The sequence below is a fragment of the Zootoca vivipara genome, chromosome 1 (genome assembly GCF_963506605.1).
Source record: "Zootoca vivipara chromosome 1, rZooViv1.1, whole genome shotgun sequence".
Lineage (NCBI taxonomy): Eukaryota > Metazoa > Chordata > Lepidosauria > Squamata > Lacertidae > Zootoca > Zootoca vivipara.
Window position 1 is genome coordinate 22,116,952 of NC_083276.1, and position 20,120 is coordinate 22,137,071.

Below are 20,120 nucleotides of genomic sequence, written 5' to 3' on the forward strand. Positions count from 1 at the left end.
ACTAAAAAGTAGTAAAACCTCATTCTTCATACAAGTACAGAGGGCTTCTGAAAGAAGAGAGGAGCACCCTCTGTTTCTGTGCTTGGTGCTCTACTGCATGCACTGGGTAGAAATAGGAGGAGGAACAGAGTTCCATGTTTCTCCTCTAGCTGCCACAGTACACATACCTACATATAATTTTTTGTTGTCTGTGGTGACCATGCAAATGATGATATGCAGAGGCTGTTTTAAAATATGGTTAAAGCCAGCAAGGAAAAGGAGATTCACTTCAGAGAACTGAGAGTGGGGGAAAGTAAGCCAGAGTTTTGTCCCTACTGGGCCAATGTCTGAGGACTGATTCACACTTTCCACTGATGTGGATACAGAAACCACTGTAGAAAAATCACTCTTAAGTGCACCCCTAGGTAAAACTTGTGTAGAGAAAAAAAACCCTGAAAATGATAGCATGAAGCAGCTCCAGATCTGTGAATATAACTATGCACAAGTCATGTACATGATTATTTTTGATAACAGTATTTCTTTGGATGACATAGAGTTTTGTTTTTCCATTAATATATTAAATTTTTGAATACGTTTAATGTAAGTTTTCATGTTGAATTGTTTTGCTTTTTTAAAAAAAATAAAAACACCATTCAATAAAATCTCTAAAGTTATGTCAGCTGAATTGAGAGATTGGTATATATAGTATGTTACCGGTAGACCCCAGAACACATTTTTAAAACAGCAGTAGCAGTTGAGTGTTTCTGTACATAGGATGCAATCTTCTTATAGCATGTAGTTCAGAGCATTTAGTGGCTAGTGATTATGCCATACCCCCCCAGATGGTTGTAGCATAGTGTATGTTCAAGGATCTTCCCATAACATTCAATGATACTGCATATTACACAACCAAGGCAAAGGTTTAGGACCAAATATATAGTTACATGAAAGCAATCATTTTTATATAAGCCAACTTTTAGCAGTAGGCCACACTCTGTTGGGTTAGATCAGGCATCCCCAAACTGCGGCCCTCCAGATGTTTTGGCCTACAACTCCCATGATCCCTAGCTAACAGGACCAGTGGTCGGGGAAGATGGGAATTGTAGTCCAAAACATCTGGAGGGCCAAAGTTTGGGGATGCCTGGGTTAGATGTATAGGTGTTTTGTGTGGGTGGAAACTTCCATTTGCTCACACAAGGTGGTCCCCAGAATTCCACCAGTTTCCCCCTCCTGTTGCAGCTTCCCCACCTCATCCCTTGCTGATCCAGAAGGTCCCATGACCTTTTTGCACACCAGTTTTTAAGGGCCACTGCGGGACTGTACCTGGGAGGAAAGGTGGCAGTAAAGCTCCATAGTGCTTCTCTAGACCCAGCCCCTCTTCTGTGTTAAAACTTGCAATAAATACTGTAGCTAATACTTTACCTTTAAAAAAGAGACCAAAATATGAAAAAAAAAATATTTCAGTCTCTCCCCACTTACTCGGTTTTTTGTATGTTTAATGGAGCTACTGAACATGATTTTGGTTCTGCAGTTGTTCTATGACTGTGGACCATCTTTAGTGGCACTGAGTGGTTTGATTTTCTCCATGTGCATGTCCCTCTTGCCTCCCTCACAGAGCAAGTGCTGGAGAGAAATTATTGCAGCTGTTGCTGGGAACCTTGTCCTCTCTATTCTTTGAATGGGAGAAGGCGAGGAGACTTCATGCCAGGCCAGTGATGCTCCTATTAAGAACATCCTCCTATTTTGTGCTCAGCTACAGGATGATGTAGAATCTCTGCCTTTTTCTGGGTTGGATTCTTGGAGAAAATGCAGAGAAACTTGACGCAGCACAGCCTCACTTGCTTCTTCATGAGTAGGCAGCAGTCTGTCAGTTCCCTACTCCTCACATGGTAGTGATGCATCTATTGGAATTTGGAAAGTACATTTGTATTTTAGAGTACTTGGCTAGCATCTGCATACCTGCTTCAGGTAGGCCGAAGGATGTGTATCTATCCTGTGGGGTTGTAGATACCCCCTCCCCTTTTGGACAGCAGACGATCCCATGTTTTTTGAAATTTTCCTCACTTCCAGAAACAGCATGAGTGGTCGCTATTATGAAAACACCCACCCACAGTTCCTGCTTAGATCCAGGCTTTGATCTAGAATTGCCTGCTGGTGTGTCTTATTTTGCATCTTAGTTGTTACTAACCAGTTCATTATTTAATTTTATTTTTAAACCAGGATATTTTACTCATTAACCTCATCATAGAACACATGATTTGTGATACAGATCCTGAACTTGGAGGAGCAGTCCAACTGATGGGTCTATTGCGTACCTTGGTGGATCCAGAAAATATGCTAGCTACTGCCAATGTAAGCAAGTATTTTATATGCAGTCATAATATACACCCCCAAGTTATTAAGGCACTTTGTATTATGTGCATTAGGTACAAATTTATTTATTTTTTCTGCAGAAAACAGAAAAAACTGAATTCTTGGGCTTCTTTTACAAACATTGTATGCATGTCCTCACTGCACCACTACTGGCCAATACTACAGAGGAAAAGCCTAGCAAAGGTGAGGCAAGAAATCTTTTGTTGAGGCATCGTTTTCCCTATTAAAATGCTTTGGCAAGAGTTTTTTTCTTTAAAAGCATTATACAAATAATAAACTGAATTATACTGTACAAATAATTATACAAATAATCTGAACAAATTTTATAACCAGCAAAATGACAAGGTATGTGTGGACAGAGAGCTGCTGTTTCAGAAGGAATGGTGTGAGGCACATTGCCCTGTTTCATCCTTATCAATAAAATCCAGATCACTTACAGCTGGGGAGGGGGGATTTTTTATTTTCATCCAGCAGGTCTTCCATGTGTAGCACTTCAGAGCTTCCCATAATAGTGAAAATTCAAGTAATCAAGATCTGAGCTTAGTCTTGGCCCAGTCACTAAGAATCATCCCTATAACTTTGTGCATAGCCCCATCCTTTGCAGTCATCCAGCACCTTCATGTGCTCCCAGCAAATGTGGTTTGAGTTTAAAGGCAGGTAGTAGATCACTGGATAGAAGGCACTTAGACTGTGTGTGTCTTGCTGTTCTCTGTGTGTGCAAATGGGACTGGATTTTTCTTGTACACCTCATAAAATGCATCAAAAACTGAACATGCAGCTTTTACACTAATAAAAAACTAAAAGATATCAAGGAGGTGGAATAATGTCTATTATGTAGTGATTTGTCTATGGTGCTGGAATCAATTAGTATGTTTTGCTTAAATGCCAAACAAGTGGAATAGAAAATTAAATAAGCCCAATCTGTTTTCTGTTCTTGTTTATGTTGCTGAAAATAAATTGTGAGTTGTTTTATGTATCAAAAAATAATTAAAAATTTGTTTATTTTTTGTGATTTTTTTATGTTGTCTGTTTTGTTTTAGATGACTTTCAGACAGCCCAGCTATTGGCCTTGATATTAGAGTTACTAACTTTCTGTGTGGAACATCATACATACCATATAAAGAACTACATTATAAATAAGGATATCCTTCGAAGAGTGCTAGTTCTGATGTCTTCAATGCATGCCTTCTTGGCACTATGTAAGTATTTTCATAAAAATCATGACAAATAGTCATGTAAAACACATAATCACAGACAGCTAATAAGAGCCGTACTTAAAATCCCAGAAACTAATTAATCAGATCCAAGTCGCATCAATACCGGTACAAAGCATACTAATAGACTGTTAAGTAAATCAGTTGTGGAAACAACATAAAAAATATCTGAAGGCCTAGCCAGGTGAAGAGATGCATACAAGTATCAGGAAGCTGCTCTGCCACTACCTAGTAAAGCATATTGCCAGAAACGGGGTATTGGCAACCAGGCAATAGTTGTCACACATTTCTGGATCCGGTGACAACTTCTTAAGGAGGAGATAAACTGTCTCTCCCATTGCATCGAAGTATTATTCACTCCCTGGGCCTTTCAGTCATTGTTTTTAGCCTCAACCAGAGTTCAGGGGACAACCCTTCAAGCAGCTTGGTTGCAAAACCATTTGACCTTTTTGCCTGGAGGAGCAGCCATTGTAGTGCTTCCATTTGTTTTGGATTGCAGTTCCTGTCAACACGGCCAATGATCAGTGGTGATAGTCCAAAACAAGTGGAACATTGGCCTTGTTCACACATCATGATTAGCCAAGTTAACAGACCATACAAGAGTGCTAGCTTTTGGAGAGGCGCTCACAGCTGCTTTGCTACTCTCCTGTCCTAGCACAGCAGCTAAACCAAACCCAGGATTGTGATTAAGGTCTCTCCTCCTTAACCACTACCTGTTTATCCTATGGTCACAGTTCATGGTTGAAGAAGAGAGACCGTAACCATGATCCTGGTTTCAAGACAACATACTATTCCAAACCTTGGCTTAACTGCTGTGCTATGCTCTGCTAAAGACTGGAGGGAGAGCAGAGCAGATTTGAGCTCCTCTACAGGAGCCCATTCTTACAGTCCTTGTAAGCCATAGTTCAGCTTACCATAATAAGCAAACTTGAGGACTGGCTACCTCTGTTTTATGGTGTTCTCTGTAACATACAGTGGTACCACGACTTACGAAGACAATCCGTTCCGCAGCAGTCTTCGTAAGTCGAAGTCTTCGGTTGTCGAAGTGCCGCTTCTGCGCATGCGCAAAGTGCAATTTCGCACTTCTGCCACATGGCGAACAGACTTCCGGGGTTGTCGACTTCAGAAGTCGAAACCTTCAGAAGTCGAATCGTTCAGATGTCGAGGTACCACTGTAGTGACTTTTCTCTTTTGCCTAAATAGTTTTATATCATACTGTGGCAGTCCTTTGTCGGTATATTTTCATCTGACTGATGTTCAGTGTCCTTGTTTCCTTTTCATCATAAGATAAGATAATCTTTATTGTCATTGCCCCCCTGCGGGAACAACGAAATTACTCGGCTGCTCCATCCACTCAGATAAGGCATTCCACATAAATTTAAAATAACTACAAAGCATTAATTAAACAATGCAATGCGAAATGACAAGTAAAAATAAGATGACTTCAAAGTCCAGACTTTCCATTTAAGGCCGAAATTGCTCTAGAGAAGAAACTGTTCCTGAGACTCGTTCTCACCTTCATTGTTCTGTATCTCCATCCTGATGGCAGGAGCTCGAAGAAACGGTGACCAGGATGGGATGGATCTCTTGATATGTCTAGTGCTTTCCTGTGGCACCTGGTGATATAGATTTGTTCTAAGGTAGAGAGTGAGCAGCCAATAATGCTCTCCGCTGTTTTAATAATTCTGCACAACCCTATCCTATCCTGGAAAGTACAGCTTCCGTACCACACGCATAATCCATAAGTGAGCACGCTCTCAATGGCACAGTGATAGAAGGCAAGCAGCAGCTTTTGTGGAAGATGGTTTTTCCTTAGATTTCTCAAGAAGTACAGTCATCACATACTACTATGTAAAAGTGTTGTGACTTACTTAAACTGTTGGCCGTTCTATTATAGTTGGGGTACTGAGGATGTTGTTACTGGAAACCAAATGTGAAAATTGCTTTTAAATAATTATTTTTCTTCATTAGGTGCCCTGCGTTTTAAAAGAAAGATAATTGGGTTGAAGGATGAATTCTACAACCGCTATATAATGAAAAGTTTTTTGTTTGAACCAGTGGTCAAAGCATTTCTCAGCAATGGATCTCGCTATAATTTGATGAATTCTGCAATTATAGAGATGTTTGAATTTATCAGAGTGGTGAGTACCACTTTCTAGAGAAGGGTGGATGTTAACACTGCAGGTGCCAGTGTCAAAAACATTAACTCTGAGTATGTTGTATAGGAGAGAGTTGCAAATAAAATAAGGTAACTCCAAGTATCTGCTTGGAGAGAGGAAAAGAAAGTTTACGGAATGTTGGAATAGGAGGCCTTTCAAGGCAGAAATATTTATTTTTATATTGATCACCTCATTAACTCTCTAGGTGATGTACAATACTTCAGTTTAAAACATAAGTGCAAATGGTGACCATCAAATTCAACACAAAAAACCAGACCAACACAGAGATTTAAACCTAAGTCTAATGACAGTCTAATCACACTAATATTCTGGAGTGCTACAACAATTTCGTAAAAGCTAAAAACAAACTGTTTTTAACAACTACTGATGTTAAAAAATAATCTTTGGAAGATATTTTTAAAAAATATTTAATTGGTGTTAAAAGGCCTGAGAGAGAAAACAGTCTTTGGTGCAAAAAAAGTCATTCGTGTTGTCACCAGGCAAGCATCTAGAGTGCATTCACTAACAGAAAGAGGGCCACCAACAAGAAGGCCCTCTTTCACTCTCTTATAGCCACCTGCCACACTTAAGAGTGCTTAAGGTACATACTGGCTGAGGTGTTCCTTTGGACTCCAAGGTTCCAAGCTGTGCAGAAATATTGGAAGAGCTGAATACTCACCCAATAGTCACATCGTATTGATAGTGACAGAAGCATGAGAGATGGCACTGCTTCTTAGGGGAAAGCATTTGTGGTCAGCCTTGTTTAAAATTAGGATTTAAGTAGGTGTAAGGATGTACCAATGAGGGCAGTTACTGTGAGTTGGGACATTTTGAGCCATTTTGATACATATATAGAAGTTGAAAAGATGGAAATCCACCTGGTTCAGAAGATTGTGTCTAGTTCCCTAGGAGCCGCAAAACAGAATTCTTCAAACAAATTAGATTGTAGTGCGCTACAAGAAAATAATGAGTCCCTAAGATGCAGTACTGAGGCAGTTACTTGACTGAACACACAGGAAAACCCATTTCTTAACTACACAGGGATAGATGGAGTAATGGTGGCTCAAAGTGGGTCATCGCTAAAGAAAAAGAGGAGGCGGAGGAGTTTGGATTTGATATGCTGCTTTATCACTACAAGAAGAGTAAAGGAGTTAGACTTCAGTTATAGTGTAACAATACATTAGTGGCCATCTTTTGATCACAGCACCTCTTTCATGAACTGTAAAATTGTTACTTGTAATTTTCAGTTCTTGGAAGAAAAATGAGGATGGTTTTCCGAAATTTGGCTGCTGGCATATTGTCAGAACCAGCTCCTGAGTCAGGATTTTAAAAAGATTTCAAAACTGTTCAAACATTTTGTTGGACATCATAACTTTCCATCTGTTTACTATTCTTTAATCATAGAAGACACTTTCCAAGCACCAACAATGTGTCAGGGACTGATTATAAACATGGTTCTTCCTAAAATTTTATATTTTGATTTGCTGCATACTTCCATTTGCTGCATTTTCTGTAATGATGGCCATGTTTACCTCATGCTGCTTAGTAGTTGTATGGATGAAAAAATGACTAGGCAACAAACTTAGAATAATTCCCTTTAGCATTTTTAAAGAATTTTTTTGTGGCTTTTCTATGCTTCTACTTTTTAACATCTTTAATCGGAAAAAATAACTTTATTTTCTAGGAAGACATAAAATCCTTAACAGCTCATGTAATTGAGAATTACTGGAAAGCACTAGAAGATGTAGATTATGTGCAGACATTCAAAGGTTTGAAATTGCGTTATGAACAACAAAGGGAAAGACAAGATAATCCCAAACTTGACAGGTTAGTGTACACAAATTGTTATTGGCTCTTTCATAAAACATTTTCCTATTTAGGACAAACTAGGGAAAAATGAACAGCACACTTTGGTTCTTTTTCTCAGATGGCTGCTTTTAGTGTCAGTTGACTGACATATTTTTAAGTGAAGATCATTAAGTGAAGCTATAAGCCACTGTACTGTGTTGGGAGGATTCTTTAATTAAGTCATATCAGAATATACAGAGAAGTATACTGAACATCTCCATACAATTGACCCAAATCATCTCTGGTGGATGACTATAACACACATGCTTATTTCCCAATGCCAGAAAAAGACATAAAGTCCTGGAACTTATTCTGTGATGCAGTACCACGTAGGCCAAAATATTGTTCCTCCAGCTGCCAGTTTCATATTGCAGGTGTACTTTGTATGCATATCCAAAGTTTGCAAATCATTTGTGAGAGTGTCTCTCATTGCCCAGATCAAGCAGTTAAGACTCATCATTTGTGGCTAAATAAATGCACCTCCAAGGTAAGAAACCCATCAGGTTGGATTCAAACTACTTGTGGGCAGAGTTCTGTCCACAAGACTCTGCCATTGGAGCAAGGGTGGGTGGGGAGTGACTTTGCTGATTCCCCCTTCCTCCTGCAGCCCCTCATGTCCCCTTCAGAATAGCCTGGGAGATGGTGCTGGGGGCTGAAGGGGGAATCTGCAAAAATCCACCACCATCCCTGCTTTTCTCCCAAGAGCCTCTGTTTCATCTTTCCGCAAACAGAAGGTGTCTGGATACAGCTCATCAGTTGAAAGCACAAACTCTGTCTACTTTATCACTATGAAGAAATGACTATTTCAGCAAATTGTATTATCTCAAAATACAACTTCTTTGGAGAGGGAAACCCCCCCCCCAAAAAAGTGTGTGCATTTATTCTTGTGTGTGTGTGTGTGTGTGTGTGTGTGTGTGTGTGTGTGTGTGTGTCATAGCTGCCAAGTTATCCCTTTTTTAAAGGGATTTTCCCTTATGCTGAATAGGCTTCCTCGCGAGAAAAGGGAAAACTTGGCAGCCATGGTGTGTGTGTGTGTGTGTGTGTGTGTGTGTGTGTGTATTAGTATTACCTTTGGATAAAAACCTTTGGCAGCCAACTCTTTTTAAAACATTCCATTTTGATAGATTTTCATCCTGAAGGTACATATAGATTCTGACATCACAGAATGACCCTCGGGGTCCCTCCCAACACTATGATTCTATGTATTTTTGCAGTTAAAAAATAAGGTGCACAATTTTTTGGTAAGTTGTCTCATTCATCTTAGTGCATCTTAGATGAGCATCTCCCTGGTGAATTTCAAACTTCAAAATGTTCTACAACTTATACCTACAATATGTAGCTGGCAGTCAGAAGTGCCCTATTCTTTCATTAATCACCTGCATCAGAAAGTCATGCAAGAGATGAGAAGATAAAAAGGCATGGAAACAGGGTCAGGAACACGCACCTAAATGAAATAGTGGCTTCTTGATGTGCATGTGGCTTAGCATAATGCTAAAACATCCATAGCTTGCATAGTGATTGTTCTAGTATGTTAAATCCTAAAAATATTTATTTAGGCATTGTATCACGTAGTTGTGTGAGAGAAATGTAAGGGTTTCGGCACATGGCTCATTTTTTAAGCTCTTGCTTTAGCAATATATGAAAAATAATTTTAAAATGATCTTTTTTCGTAGCATGCGTTCCATCTTGAGAAACCATAGATACAGGAGAGATGCAAGGACCTTGGAGGATGAGGAAGAAATGTGGTTTAACACTGATGAAGATGATATGGAAGATGGAGAGGCTGTGGTGCCACCTTCTGACAAAAGTAAAAATGATGAAGATATTATGGAGCCTATAAGTAAATTTATGGAAAGAAAAAAATGTAAGTAGCTGGGTGGGATTACTATATTTCAGCTTTAAATAGATTTAGCTACCATAGGGCTGTAAATGGATATTGTAAGGTTTAAATGGACATAGCTATCGTAGGGCTGTAGCTCAGTGGAAAAGCATCTGCTTTGTAAGCAGAAGCTCTCAGGTTCAATCCCCAGTATCTGCAGGTAGGGAGATAGACAATACTATTGTATTGTATTGTATTGTATTGTATTGTATTGTATTGTATTGTATTGTATTGTATTGTATTGTATTGTATTGACAATACTAAACTAGATGTACTTGGTCTGACTGTATAAGGCTGCTTTCTGTGTTTCTATTGAGGAAGCTTTTAATGCAGGGGTTGCCCTCCAGAAGTAGCTGGGCTACTCCTATCATCCCTGGTCATTGGCCAGTTACGGATGATCCATCAGGGCAAATAGGACACTGCCCCACCACCCTTAACCTTCAAAATACAAGAAAGAAGATTCCACCTAAACACCTAAACATTAGGAAGAACTTCCTGACAGCGAGAGCTGTTCGACAGTGGAATTTGCTGCCAAGGAGTGTGGTGGAGTCTCCTTATTTGGAGGTCTTTAAGCAGAGCCATCTGTCAGGAATGCTTTGATGGTGTTTCCTGCTTGGCAGGGGGTTGGACTGGATGGCCCTTGTGGTCTCTTCCAACTCTATGATTCTATGATTCTAACCTCCCCTTAGCCAGACCACATCTGCCTTCCTTCCAAACAGTGTTGCTGTTGTAGAACTTTTTTCAGGGAGGTGGATGGGAACAAAAGTAAAATTAGTTGGCTCTGCCTTTCCTTGGCACTAGAGCCACCTACTCTTGGTCTTTCTGACTTCTACTCTACTAGTCCAATTGGCCGTCCTGACTGGGGCTGATGGGAGTTGGAGTCTAGCAATCAATGAGAGCCCAAAGTTCTCCATCCCTTTAATATATTCACATTTACTTTTTATACCAAAGGCCAGTGTATACTGTATATTCCTGTGTATAAGACTACTTTTTAACCCAGGGAAATCTTCTCAAAAGTTGGGGGTCGTGTTATACGCCGGGTCGTATTTCTTATATGGCGATTATATCCCAAACTCTATATTTTAACTGGAAAAGTTGGGGGTCGTCTTATATGCCCAGACATCTTATACCCTGGTATATATGGTATATACAGGTGCCTGTGTGCAGCACAGCTAATTAGGCACAGAGCTCCCTTCTGCACTTTTAGACAGTAATAAATTGGTACTAAAATAAGCAGGAATGTAACGTAAGTATGATAATAGTAATTTTTGTCCCCTTAGCCTGTTGGATTTCACAACTTTATTAAAGCTGTATTTGTTTTAAATTACAGTTAAAGAAAGTGAAGAAAAAGAGGTCCTTCTGAAAACTAATCTTTCTGGTCGCCAGAGCCCAAGTTTCAAACTTTCTTTCTCTAGTGGTACAAAGGCTAACCTCACCAGCCAGTCATCTGCAAGTAATTTGCCTGGGTCCCCTGGGTCCCCTGGATCTCCTGGGTCCCCTGGATCTCCTGGATCAGTTTCTAAAAGCACATCTCAGATGGCAGCTATAACTACCAAGGTACTGTTTTCACTTGACTCAAATCATGCTGTTATCAAAACTATTCTACAAGACAGCCAATCTCTGAATTTGCCATTTGGGAAATCCATAGGTGATTTGGATGGAGTTTGTGGCTATTTTTCTGCCCCACACTTTTAATATGGCCTATACTTAAAAGTAAAGTAGCCTTTAAAAGAATAGTTGCTTTTGTGCATAGATGCCCTTTAAATATATATAAAAACATACTGCCTTCAATGGAAATAATTTTAGGGGAATTCATCTAGTTACGTGCAAGGTATTTAATAATTAATGAATTTATTACTATTGTTTTGTCCATTTAGACTCCTTGCTTAGGGAATACTCTACCTCCCCTGTACATTGGCTGAGATTGGGATCCGTCAAATCAGGGAGGCACAGCTTGTTAATTTATTAACAGAATGTATTCTATCCTTTGGACCCAAGTCCAAATGTAAACACTGAATATAAGCCATATGTTAAACAAGATACATGGTAAGAATTATGGCATTATTTTAAACCATGGCAGCACAGCCTTCCTTCCCTTTGCTGCTTCTAAGCAGAGTACTTGGCAGGTAACTATGTCTATGTAGACCGCCAACTTCAGTCAGCCAAGTCTCTTATCATACATACCAGGTTAGTTTCTTCTCCTAAATTAAATCCTATATGTTAGGTGTGTGGTCTGTGTAATTCTAAGTCATATTTTAGAAGTAAACTAGGGTTCAGTGGGTAATTTGGCTGAAGTTTGAGAAAGAGGACCAGAATATGGGGGAGTTTTTAGTGCCCTAAACACTGTTCCCCAATATTGGCCTCACTCTTCCAGTGCTATGCTATTCCCAGTGCTGTCTATGGTTCCACCACTGCACAACATGTTCCGATCATTGTTAGCATTTGCTTACTTTTCATATATCAATAATTTTAATGTATTCCTGGAGCAACTTCAGAATGCAAGTGCCACAAAACAGCAACTTGTTATCTAAAAAATCAGCTTTCCTGCATAGGTCTCCTTTGCAAGGAGACTTTCTTTTTCTTAAGACTTGGTTTGTGGTTGCTATTGTCTTGAAACATCATTTAAAGTGATGAGATGAGGCGAAAGGAACATTTTTAGTTTTCAGCCAAGTATTGCTTAAGCAGTTCAGTTGCTCGTGCATGTTGGATTTTACTATTAGAATCATTCTATCATAGAGTTGAAAGGGGACCACAAGGATAATCTAGTCCAGCCCCCTGCAATGCAGGGATCTTTTGCCCTGTGTGGGGCCAGAACCCAGAATTCTTCCCCTAAATTGTACTCAATGTAACAAGCAGTACTTTATGAAGTGAAGCATAGTTATTTATTTATTTGTGCCTAGTCTGTCTTCTGAAAAACTCAATGCAGCGTACATGAGGTTCTTTTTATCATTGCAACAAACCTGTGTGTAGGTTAGGCTAAGAGACGGTGACTGGGCGATGGTCGTGAAAGAGAGGGAAATTAATTCGTGATCTCCACAGTCTTATTCTGACACTCTAACTACAGCGTTTCCCTTGAAGCAGACTTTGCTATGACTGCTTTCTAGGATCACAGCTTTGGAATGTGTACTTTTAAAATCCATCAAAGATGGTATGTCTTTATCTGTGAAACACTGTGATTGCTTTGACCCACTAATACAGGCATCGGCAACCTCTGGCCCAAGGGCTGGATACGGCCCACTGAGGCCATTTATCCAGCCCATGAGCCGCCCATGAACTGAACCGCCCACCTGGCAAGTCCCCTGTGCGCAGCGCTAAACCGGCGCGGTGCGGGGACTCGCCGAGTGGCGCTGGAAATGGCACCTGCACAGACGCCAGAAATCACGTCTGCGCATGTCCAGACGCTGGAAATCGCTTTCCAGCATCTGCGCAGCCACAGAAGCTATTTTTGGCACTGTGGACATGCACAGACGCCATTTCCAGTGTCGCGCTGTGTCCGTCCGGCCCACGGACAACGTCCGTGGGAACGATCCGGCCCATGGCCAGATAACCTTGCCGACGCCTGCACTGATATATATATATATTTTTGTAACATCTGATAGTGTGATTATACTGTGGGGCTGGTCTGCATGCATCTGTAATATATACATATATAATGTTATACTATCTTTTCCCTCCAGAACAGCCCATTGTATTTCTGGGAAGGGACTATTAGGTTGCTGTTTTTATTTTTATTATTTATTTTGTGGTGTTATATCTTGATTTTATTCTGTGAACTGCCCTGAGACCCCTGGGTTTAGGGTGGTATAAAATACAAATAATAATAATAATAATACCCACATTATTAATCTTTGCTTGCATAGCACTGTGTTTCTTTGTATGTGTTAAGCCAAGTACAGCTGCTTTTAGCTGCTCAGCATACCTGAGCATCATGGCCCTTAATTGCTGGCAAGAGTCATCTAAGTATGTATATTTTGGTTAAGATAAGAACCTCTTGCACAGTATAGGAGTTCATGACACTAGATGGCCCTGCATTGCATTTATATTTTTGTCTCTGAACATTGTAAATTGTGAATTTGTATCTGTGTGTTTTACATACCGTATATATCAACTTATTGGAATTTTAAGCAGATCATTTTAAGTCCATTTGAAGGATGAAATTCTGGAAGAGCTAATGTTTGTAAATCTTTTTTTCTTTTTAGGGAGGCCTAGTGGGGCTTGTAGATTATCCTGATGATGATGATGAGGATGATGAAGAAAGCATACCTTTGTCACAGAAAGCAAAGCTAGAGTCCTCATAATGACAGCTCTGAAAATTAATATTGGTTGAGGGATAAACAAAGTTTCCAGAGTGGGAAAAGTTTATAATTAAAAACTATAATTTCTAATGAATTACTGTGTATAACACAGATCAACTTTAAAAACATGGATTTCTGCTAGTCAAGTGCCAATTTGAAGGAGCAGAAGAAGAGGAAATACTATGCTTTATGGAAAAGACATGCCTTTGACCTCTCCAGCTTGGACCACACATTGCCCTTTTCTCAGGGAAGGAAACGGAAAAAATATATATATGTAAAAGCCAACAGGGCAGGAGTTTTGGTAGTGGAACTCTGGATTGGCTGTTCAGTTTGTTACAATCAGAATATGCTTTCTTGGACCATGTACAAGACTTTGAAGAAAATGCTTTTTCTGCCCTAATTCTTCACTAGCTAAGAATGCCAGCAGTTTCTTTGTCTAAAGAGACCTGCCTTTGAAACCATACATTCTGAACATTTCAGTCAAGCTACAACAGGTTTTAAAGAAAAACTCATTGGGGGAGGGCTGAACATAAGTTTCCTCTTTTCTTTCTTTTTTTTAAAAAAAATCTGTTCCCTTTTGCCCTTTAAACTGCAGATTTTTGTTTGGAGCTAAGGGATTTGTCTATCCCTTGATTAAAGATTGAATGGAATTCTAGATGTGGTCACTTTTGTGTCATATTTTTATTTTGCCCCGAGTGTATGCTTAGTTGTTGAGTATATATTTGGGACCATTAAAAATTTTTTGATGTAATATAATCTCACTGTTGTGCTGGTACCTGTTTCACCCGTGTAATTCTGTTCTGCATCACAATTCTTGATATGTTTAGGATTTTATGGGAGATGGTATAGTTTTTATTGAAAAAGAGCAAATGAATCTTGCCACAATGTGCATACAAAAGCAATACTATTTTGTGACTAAATATTTTATATTAAACTTTACATCATCAACTGTCTTGAAACAATTCAGGGAAATAGGTTGTTTTAAAAAAATAAAAAATAAAATAAAGAAACCTATAAATATGAAATTAGTATTCCAAAGAGATTTTGAAATTTCCTAGCTTGGAACCATGCTGGTACATTTAAATCAAATTTGAAATGGTTATTTAAGAGTACTGACACATTTGAGTTTTTAAAATAAAAACAAATAGAAATGAAACGATTTACTGCATTAGTGGCATTTTTTTAAAAAAACTTCTGACTCCCTTTGGAATACCAGTTTTACTTTCACAGATTGTGCTGGGACTGAAATATTAATGAGGATTCAGGTTATTAATCTATTCTAGTTCTTGATAGGAAAATATTGGTATAACACTGGTTATCTTTTGTCTGCTCATTGCAAACTGGACTAAAACTTTGGTTTCCATAAGATAGTTATAAGAACTGAATTTCCATTTGCTGGAAACATGTTACTGGTTGCTTGTTGGGGAAGTGGAGAGAAGACCAATTTAGGATGTGTTCTATTGTATAATATCCAGAAAGATTTCTCAAGTTGGTATAGTTCTTGGGTGAACATGCACCTCTGTCCCTTCCTGCAAAGAGAAAATATCAAGTAGTTGAAAAGTATCCTATTTGTCAAATCAAAACACCAACATCTTTCCAGGAAAAGTTCCATTCACTCCTCTCTACAGAGGGGGAGAGTTGCTCAAGTTCAAGTTTTGAGGTTGAACTTCCCTGGAAAGTATTGAGTCCCAGTATAACTCAATCATCCCACCATCTAGAATCAACTGTCAAGAGCTGCTTCAAGCAGCACTGGTGGTTTTACCCATTTTTACACTACAGAATATCCCTTTATGACCTTTAAGCCCTGAGAGGTAGTTTGAATTGCATAAACTTGTATCTGAGTGCAGGTTTTTGATGTTTGTTAGTGCTCTCTTTGCTCAGTATGTTTGACATGTGTTATAACATGGAGTTCTCTTAATATATTGGACACACTTAAATATTTATTCTTCATCACACTCTACCTCGGTCAATAAAGGAAAATGTAGGATGTCTTTAGCATAAAGTAAAACTTTTTTTAGTAGGCATTATATTCACTGCAAGGAGAGCATCACATTGCTACTTCTCTCTCCTACATAGGCACTATTTAATATGGATTTGATCCTGTGCCATATTCACCTGATCCTTGTGTTCTTCAGTTACAATTTTCAGCAACTTGCCTAAGTGTTTCCCAAGATTTCTTGGGAGATGTTCAAACATTTACAGTGATTCAAAATTGTTTTGCTTGTTGTAAAGCTAACCTGTGATTTTACTGTGGACCAGATAGCCAATCACTTTCAACCTAGCCTAGCTTTGCAGTGTCCCAAGTCTAGTACTCTGCCTGTTGAGTTAAACTTTGCTCTCCGCACAGCACCCTCCCCAGTTGGCACCGATGGAAGTTCTGAGACTATATTTTGGATTATGATTTGACGTTAGAAGCATAAGGTGAAACAGTTGTGTGGCTCAGCCATGCGGCAGGCCTGCCAAGAATACAGAGGGGTGGTTTTCCTTCAATTTTAAGGAAAGAAGGTTGGTGTCTGTAGGGAATGCTGTTTGAATGACAGCAGGAAAGTTGAATAGATTACATTGATTAGCTCGGAGCCCACAATAAATGGGATATGGATCCATCTTCATAGGAAGTGAGAGTTTGTAGTATGTCTGCTATGAATTACAGTGGTACCTCGAGTTACAAATGCTTCAGGTTACAAACTCTGCTAACCTGGAAGAGTTACCTCAAGTTAAGAATTTTGCCCCAGGATGAGAATGGAAATTGTGTGCTGGCAGCACAGCGGCAGCAAGAGACCCTATTAGCGAAAGCAGGCCTCTAGTTAAGAACAGTTTCAGGTTAAGAACGGACCTCAGGAACGAATTAAGTTCTTAACTAGAGGTACCACTGTACTTAAATCACATGCTCCAACAGTTCCTGAGGATCATAGTATATTTTCTGAAGCACATCAAGCTACAAATTTATTAAACAAATAACATCCAGTATTGTGTGTGTCTCCATCAATTTGATAACAGGGGAAGGGGATTAGCTAGGGTACTTAGTGCTCCCAGGAGGCAAAGTGCAGAGTTTTCAGACCACCCACATACAAGTAATGAAGATAGGAAGCTTACAGATACAAATTTCTTATCCTTTTTCCATACGTTGAAAGATGGGGAATTAATAACTGGGTTACAAATATCAACGAATTTCCCTCAGCTGATTACCTACTGAAGATGTCTAATGCAAAGGTGAGTAGATCAAAACCCCTTCATGAAACACCATGCTTCACCCCTATGAAAACTTTTCTGAAAATTGTAAAGGTCATATTTACCCTTTCTTAATGTTTGGAAGGTAAATGGTGTTTCCGTGCAGTGCTCTGGCTTTGCCAGAAGTCGCTTAGTCATGCTGGCCACATGACCGGGAAAAGCTGTCTGTGGAAGCGGACAAGCGCCGCAACCCCAACCCCAGAGTCGTTCACGACTGGACTTAACTGTCAGGGGTCCCTTTACCTTTACTTCATAAAAAGCCCAGTTGATGTATTTATTCATAGCTGTCCTATTACCTTACTTATTTTTGTCTTGACAGAAGGCCAGGAGTAATACGTTTTTAAAATGGGATCTTCTTCCACGATTATTTTGGTCTACTGGTGTGCTGTTCAACCAACTCTCTTTTCTCTTAGTGATTATGTACACACACAACCTGACATGACAACTGTTCCTCTGCAGTAAGGAGAACCCTCCTACGCTGTCGAAACTATTTTAGGGTTAGTTTGCCATGCAGTAAGGGAATTGGTACCACACATGAGTATGCATGCCGTATTCTTTGGGGGGGGGGTCTGCCCCGCTTTTTGGCTTCCCAAAAGTGCTCCTTCCAGATTACAAAAACACAACAAAAATGAGAGACTAATGCCAGCATGTTGTAAAACCGTGGCCTGATAGATCAAGCGGCTGTGTGATAAAAGTTTCCTAATCATTAGGCAAGGCAATGCAGCTTGCACAGTTATAACCATCATAGGAAGTTAGGATGTGGACACCTGTATGGACCCCACCATATTGCTTACAGAATCTAAGCATTCTAGTAAGCTAGAGAATTGTTCCTATTGTTCTTGCAAAACGTTTTAGGTGCTCAGTTGGAAACATTTTGCTGACTTCAGCTTGCCCATGTACATTAACTCTTTGAGCTTCATCTAAATGTCAGTAAAATTACAACCTGGCCTTTGCCACTAAGGATGTGATTTATTTCAAAGAGGAGCTATATCTTTCAATATATTTCAGAAATAGAGCTGCTCCCAAGAGCTTCTCCTTGGTTGTGATTTCCCTGTTCTGCTTCTGATGATTGAAAAATTGGTGGTGGGAAGGGACGCCTTTTTTTCTGTCTCACTGCTTTGCCGAGCCCATCTACTACTACTTTCCAGGAACCGAGATTCTTTTTAGGGGACACATGAATGGTGAGGCTTTGTTAAAGCTTGGGACTGTTGCTAGGAGACATTTGGAGAGAGGCGAATAACTCTGTTTACAGTTGGTGCAAAGTATGTGCCAAATGCCTTCACTTTGGAAATCCCCAGTTTTTGTCGGCTGCTGTGAGATGGCAACAAACTGTTTGAGAAAACATCAGCATTAAAACATATTTTATCTTTTCAAGTTTTGTTTTGTTTTTTTAAATTTTAAACAGCTCTCCTGAGTTCTGCATGACCTTTTTTCTATTTAAAAAAACCATGGAAATCAATCAGGTTCATTTAACTCCCAAAATGTAAGGGTGTACTCAGTTGTGTTCTTGATTTGCAGCTTTCACCTATCTAGGGAGACCTATCAATCTTGTAGTCTAATCCTCTTCTCTATATTGAGAGAGAGAGGGAGAGACCATGGAGTTCATACCAGACAAGTTTTTATAGAATTGCATCCTAAGTCTGCAATTGTATGTAATAAACTTCCTGGGAAGTAAATCCCAGTGAATAGCATAACACACAAACATGTAGCCTGACAAAATATCCTAGGCCCGCTGTTGCTGGCAAGATGCCCCAGGAATAGCAGTGTGTTTGGTCCCTTGGTCTGTGAGACCTCCCCCAGCCACATGCAAAGGTCCACAGTCAGTGGTTCACATGGTCTCCCACCATTGTCCATTTCTTTGTTCTTGGTGAGTTCTGCATGGTGGTTTACTGTTTGCCTGCAGCTGAGCAGGAATAAGTTCTTAGCTCTTTAATTTTAATTTGCATCCTATGTTTCCATAAATCAGGGACAGGCAACCTGTGGCCTTCCAGATGTTACTACTGCTTCCGCACCCCTGAATGTTGGCAATGCTGGTCTGGGATGATGGGAGTTGGAGGTCTAAAAACATCTGGAGGACTACAGCTTCCTAATTGCAATGTGCACTGTGGCCAACACCATTAAGACTACAAAATACAGTAACAACTAAGAGAAACCAAAATAAAAAGCAGAAAGAAAAAGGAGCATTCAGCCGAAAACAAACAATGCATAGTAGTGTAAGAGGACAAGGAATCCAGCAATACAATTAGCCAGAGCCCTGCCAAACAAAACAAAAAAACTTGGCCCATCCAGCTGGCTTCCACAGTTATCCCAAATGGTGCTATTGCCGTGATTTCTGCACCACTTGTGATTGACTACTTGAATGTCCGTTTCAAAACAAAGTTTGCCATGGTCACCAGAGTTGCTTTTTTTGTTTGGCTTTAACTAATGTGCTCACTGAATGGTGTTTTTCAGCCACTAGGTGGTGGAAACATTCTTTGCATTGCCTGGTCATGGGGAGTGACAGACATTGCAAACAATGCCTGTTTTTCTTCTTCTTTGTAACACAGAAACTACAATGTTTCAGATCTGAGTGAGGACTTTAGAGCTATGCAGATGTTAGAACTGTACTCACAAGGGTGTCCCATAGCTCATTTTATCTATCCAACACATGCACTGAAAAGTAGAACATGATCAACAACAAAGTAGTAACAAATGCTATTAGGGATTTTGAGCAGGAGTATAAAAAAAGAGGATCACAAACTCTTCATGTATGCTACCACCGCCGCGAGAGTTATCTTGGCCCAGAGGTGGAGAACGACTGAAATACCAACTATGGAGGACTGGAGAGAAAAAATGTTAGAATATCTGCAATTGGCGAGGCTGACGGGAAGAATAAGGGATCAAAAGGAGCAAAAGTTCCAAAAGGAATGGGAAAAATTTATAGAGTATTTGAAGGAACATGGTAAGACATGAAACGCTGGTAAGCCAATATAACATTACAAACTGCAACAGTTGTAAAATAACCTAAGTCAAAAATTTTATGTTTAATTTGTAAGATAATTTGTGACGGGTATAATTTTAGGGAGCGCGAAAATGATTAAATGACAGAATAAGTCTGAAAGAGAGAGAGGAGGAAGTCGATTACAAGTGGAGTAGAAGGAAAATG

General features: G+C 39.6%; 1 protein-coding gene across 1 annotated transcript in view; it reads left to right on the top strand.

Moving 5' to 3' along the window:
* PPP4R3A (protein phosphatase 4 regulatory subunit 3A) overlaps window positions 1–17,766 on the top strand; it is a 36,019-nt gene extending 18,253 nt beyond the window's left edge. Inside the window, exons 8-15 of the mRNA XM_035101904.2 lie at window positions 2,200–2,331; window positions 2,433–2,535; window positions 3,393–3,551; window positions 5,538–5,707; window positions 7,410–7,552; window positions 9,247–9,437; window positions 10,783–11,009; window positions 13,652–17,766. Coding sequence (XP_034957795.1) covers window positions 2,200–2,331; window positions 2,433–2,535; window positions 3,393–3,551; window positions 5,538–5,707; window positions 7,410–7,552; window positions 9,247–9,437; window positions 10,783–11,009; window positions 13,652–13,750 — 1,224 coding nt within the window. The 3' untranslated portion in view covers window positions 13,751–17,766. The remainder of the gene's footprint in view (window positions 1–2,199; window positions 2,332–2,432; window positions 2,536–3,392; window positions 3,552–5,537; window positions 5,708–7,409; window positions 7,553–9,246; window positions 9,438–10,782; window positions 11,010–13,651) is intronic.
* Window positions 17,767–20,120: the final 2,354 nt, after the last annotated feature.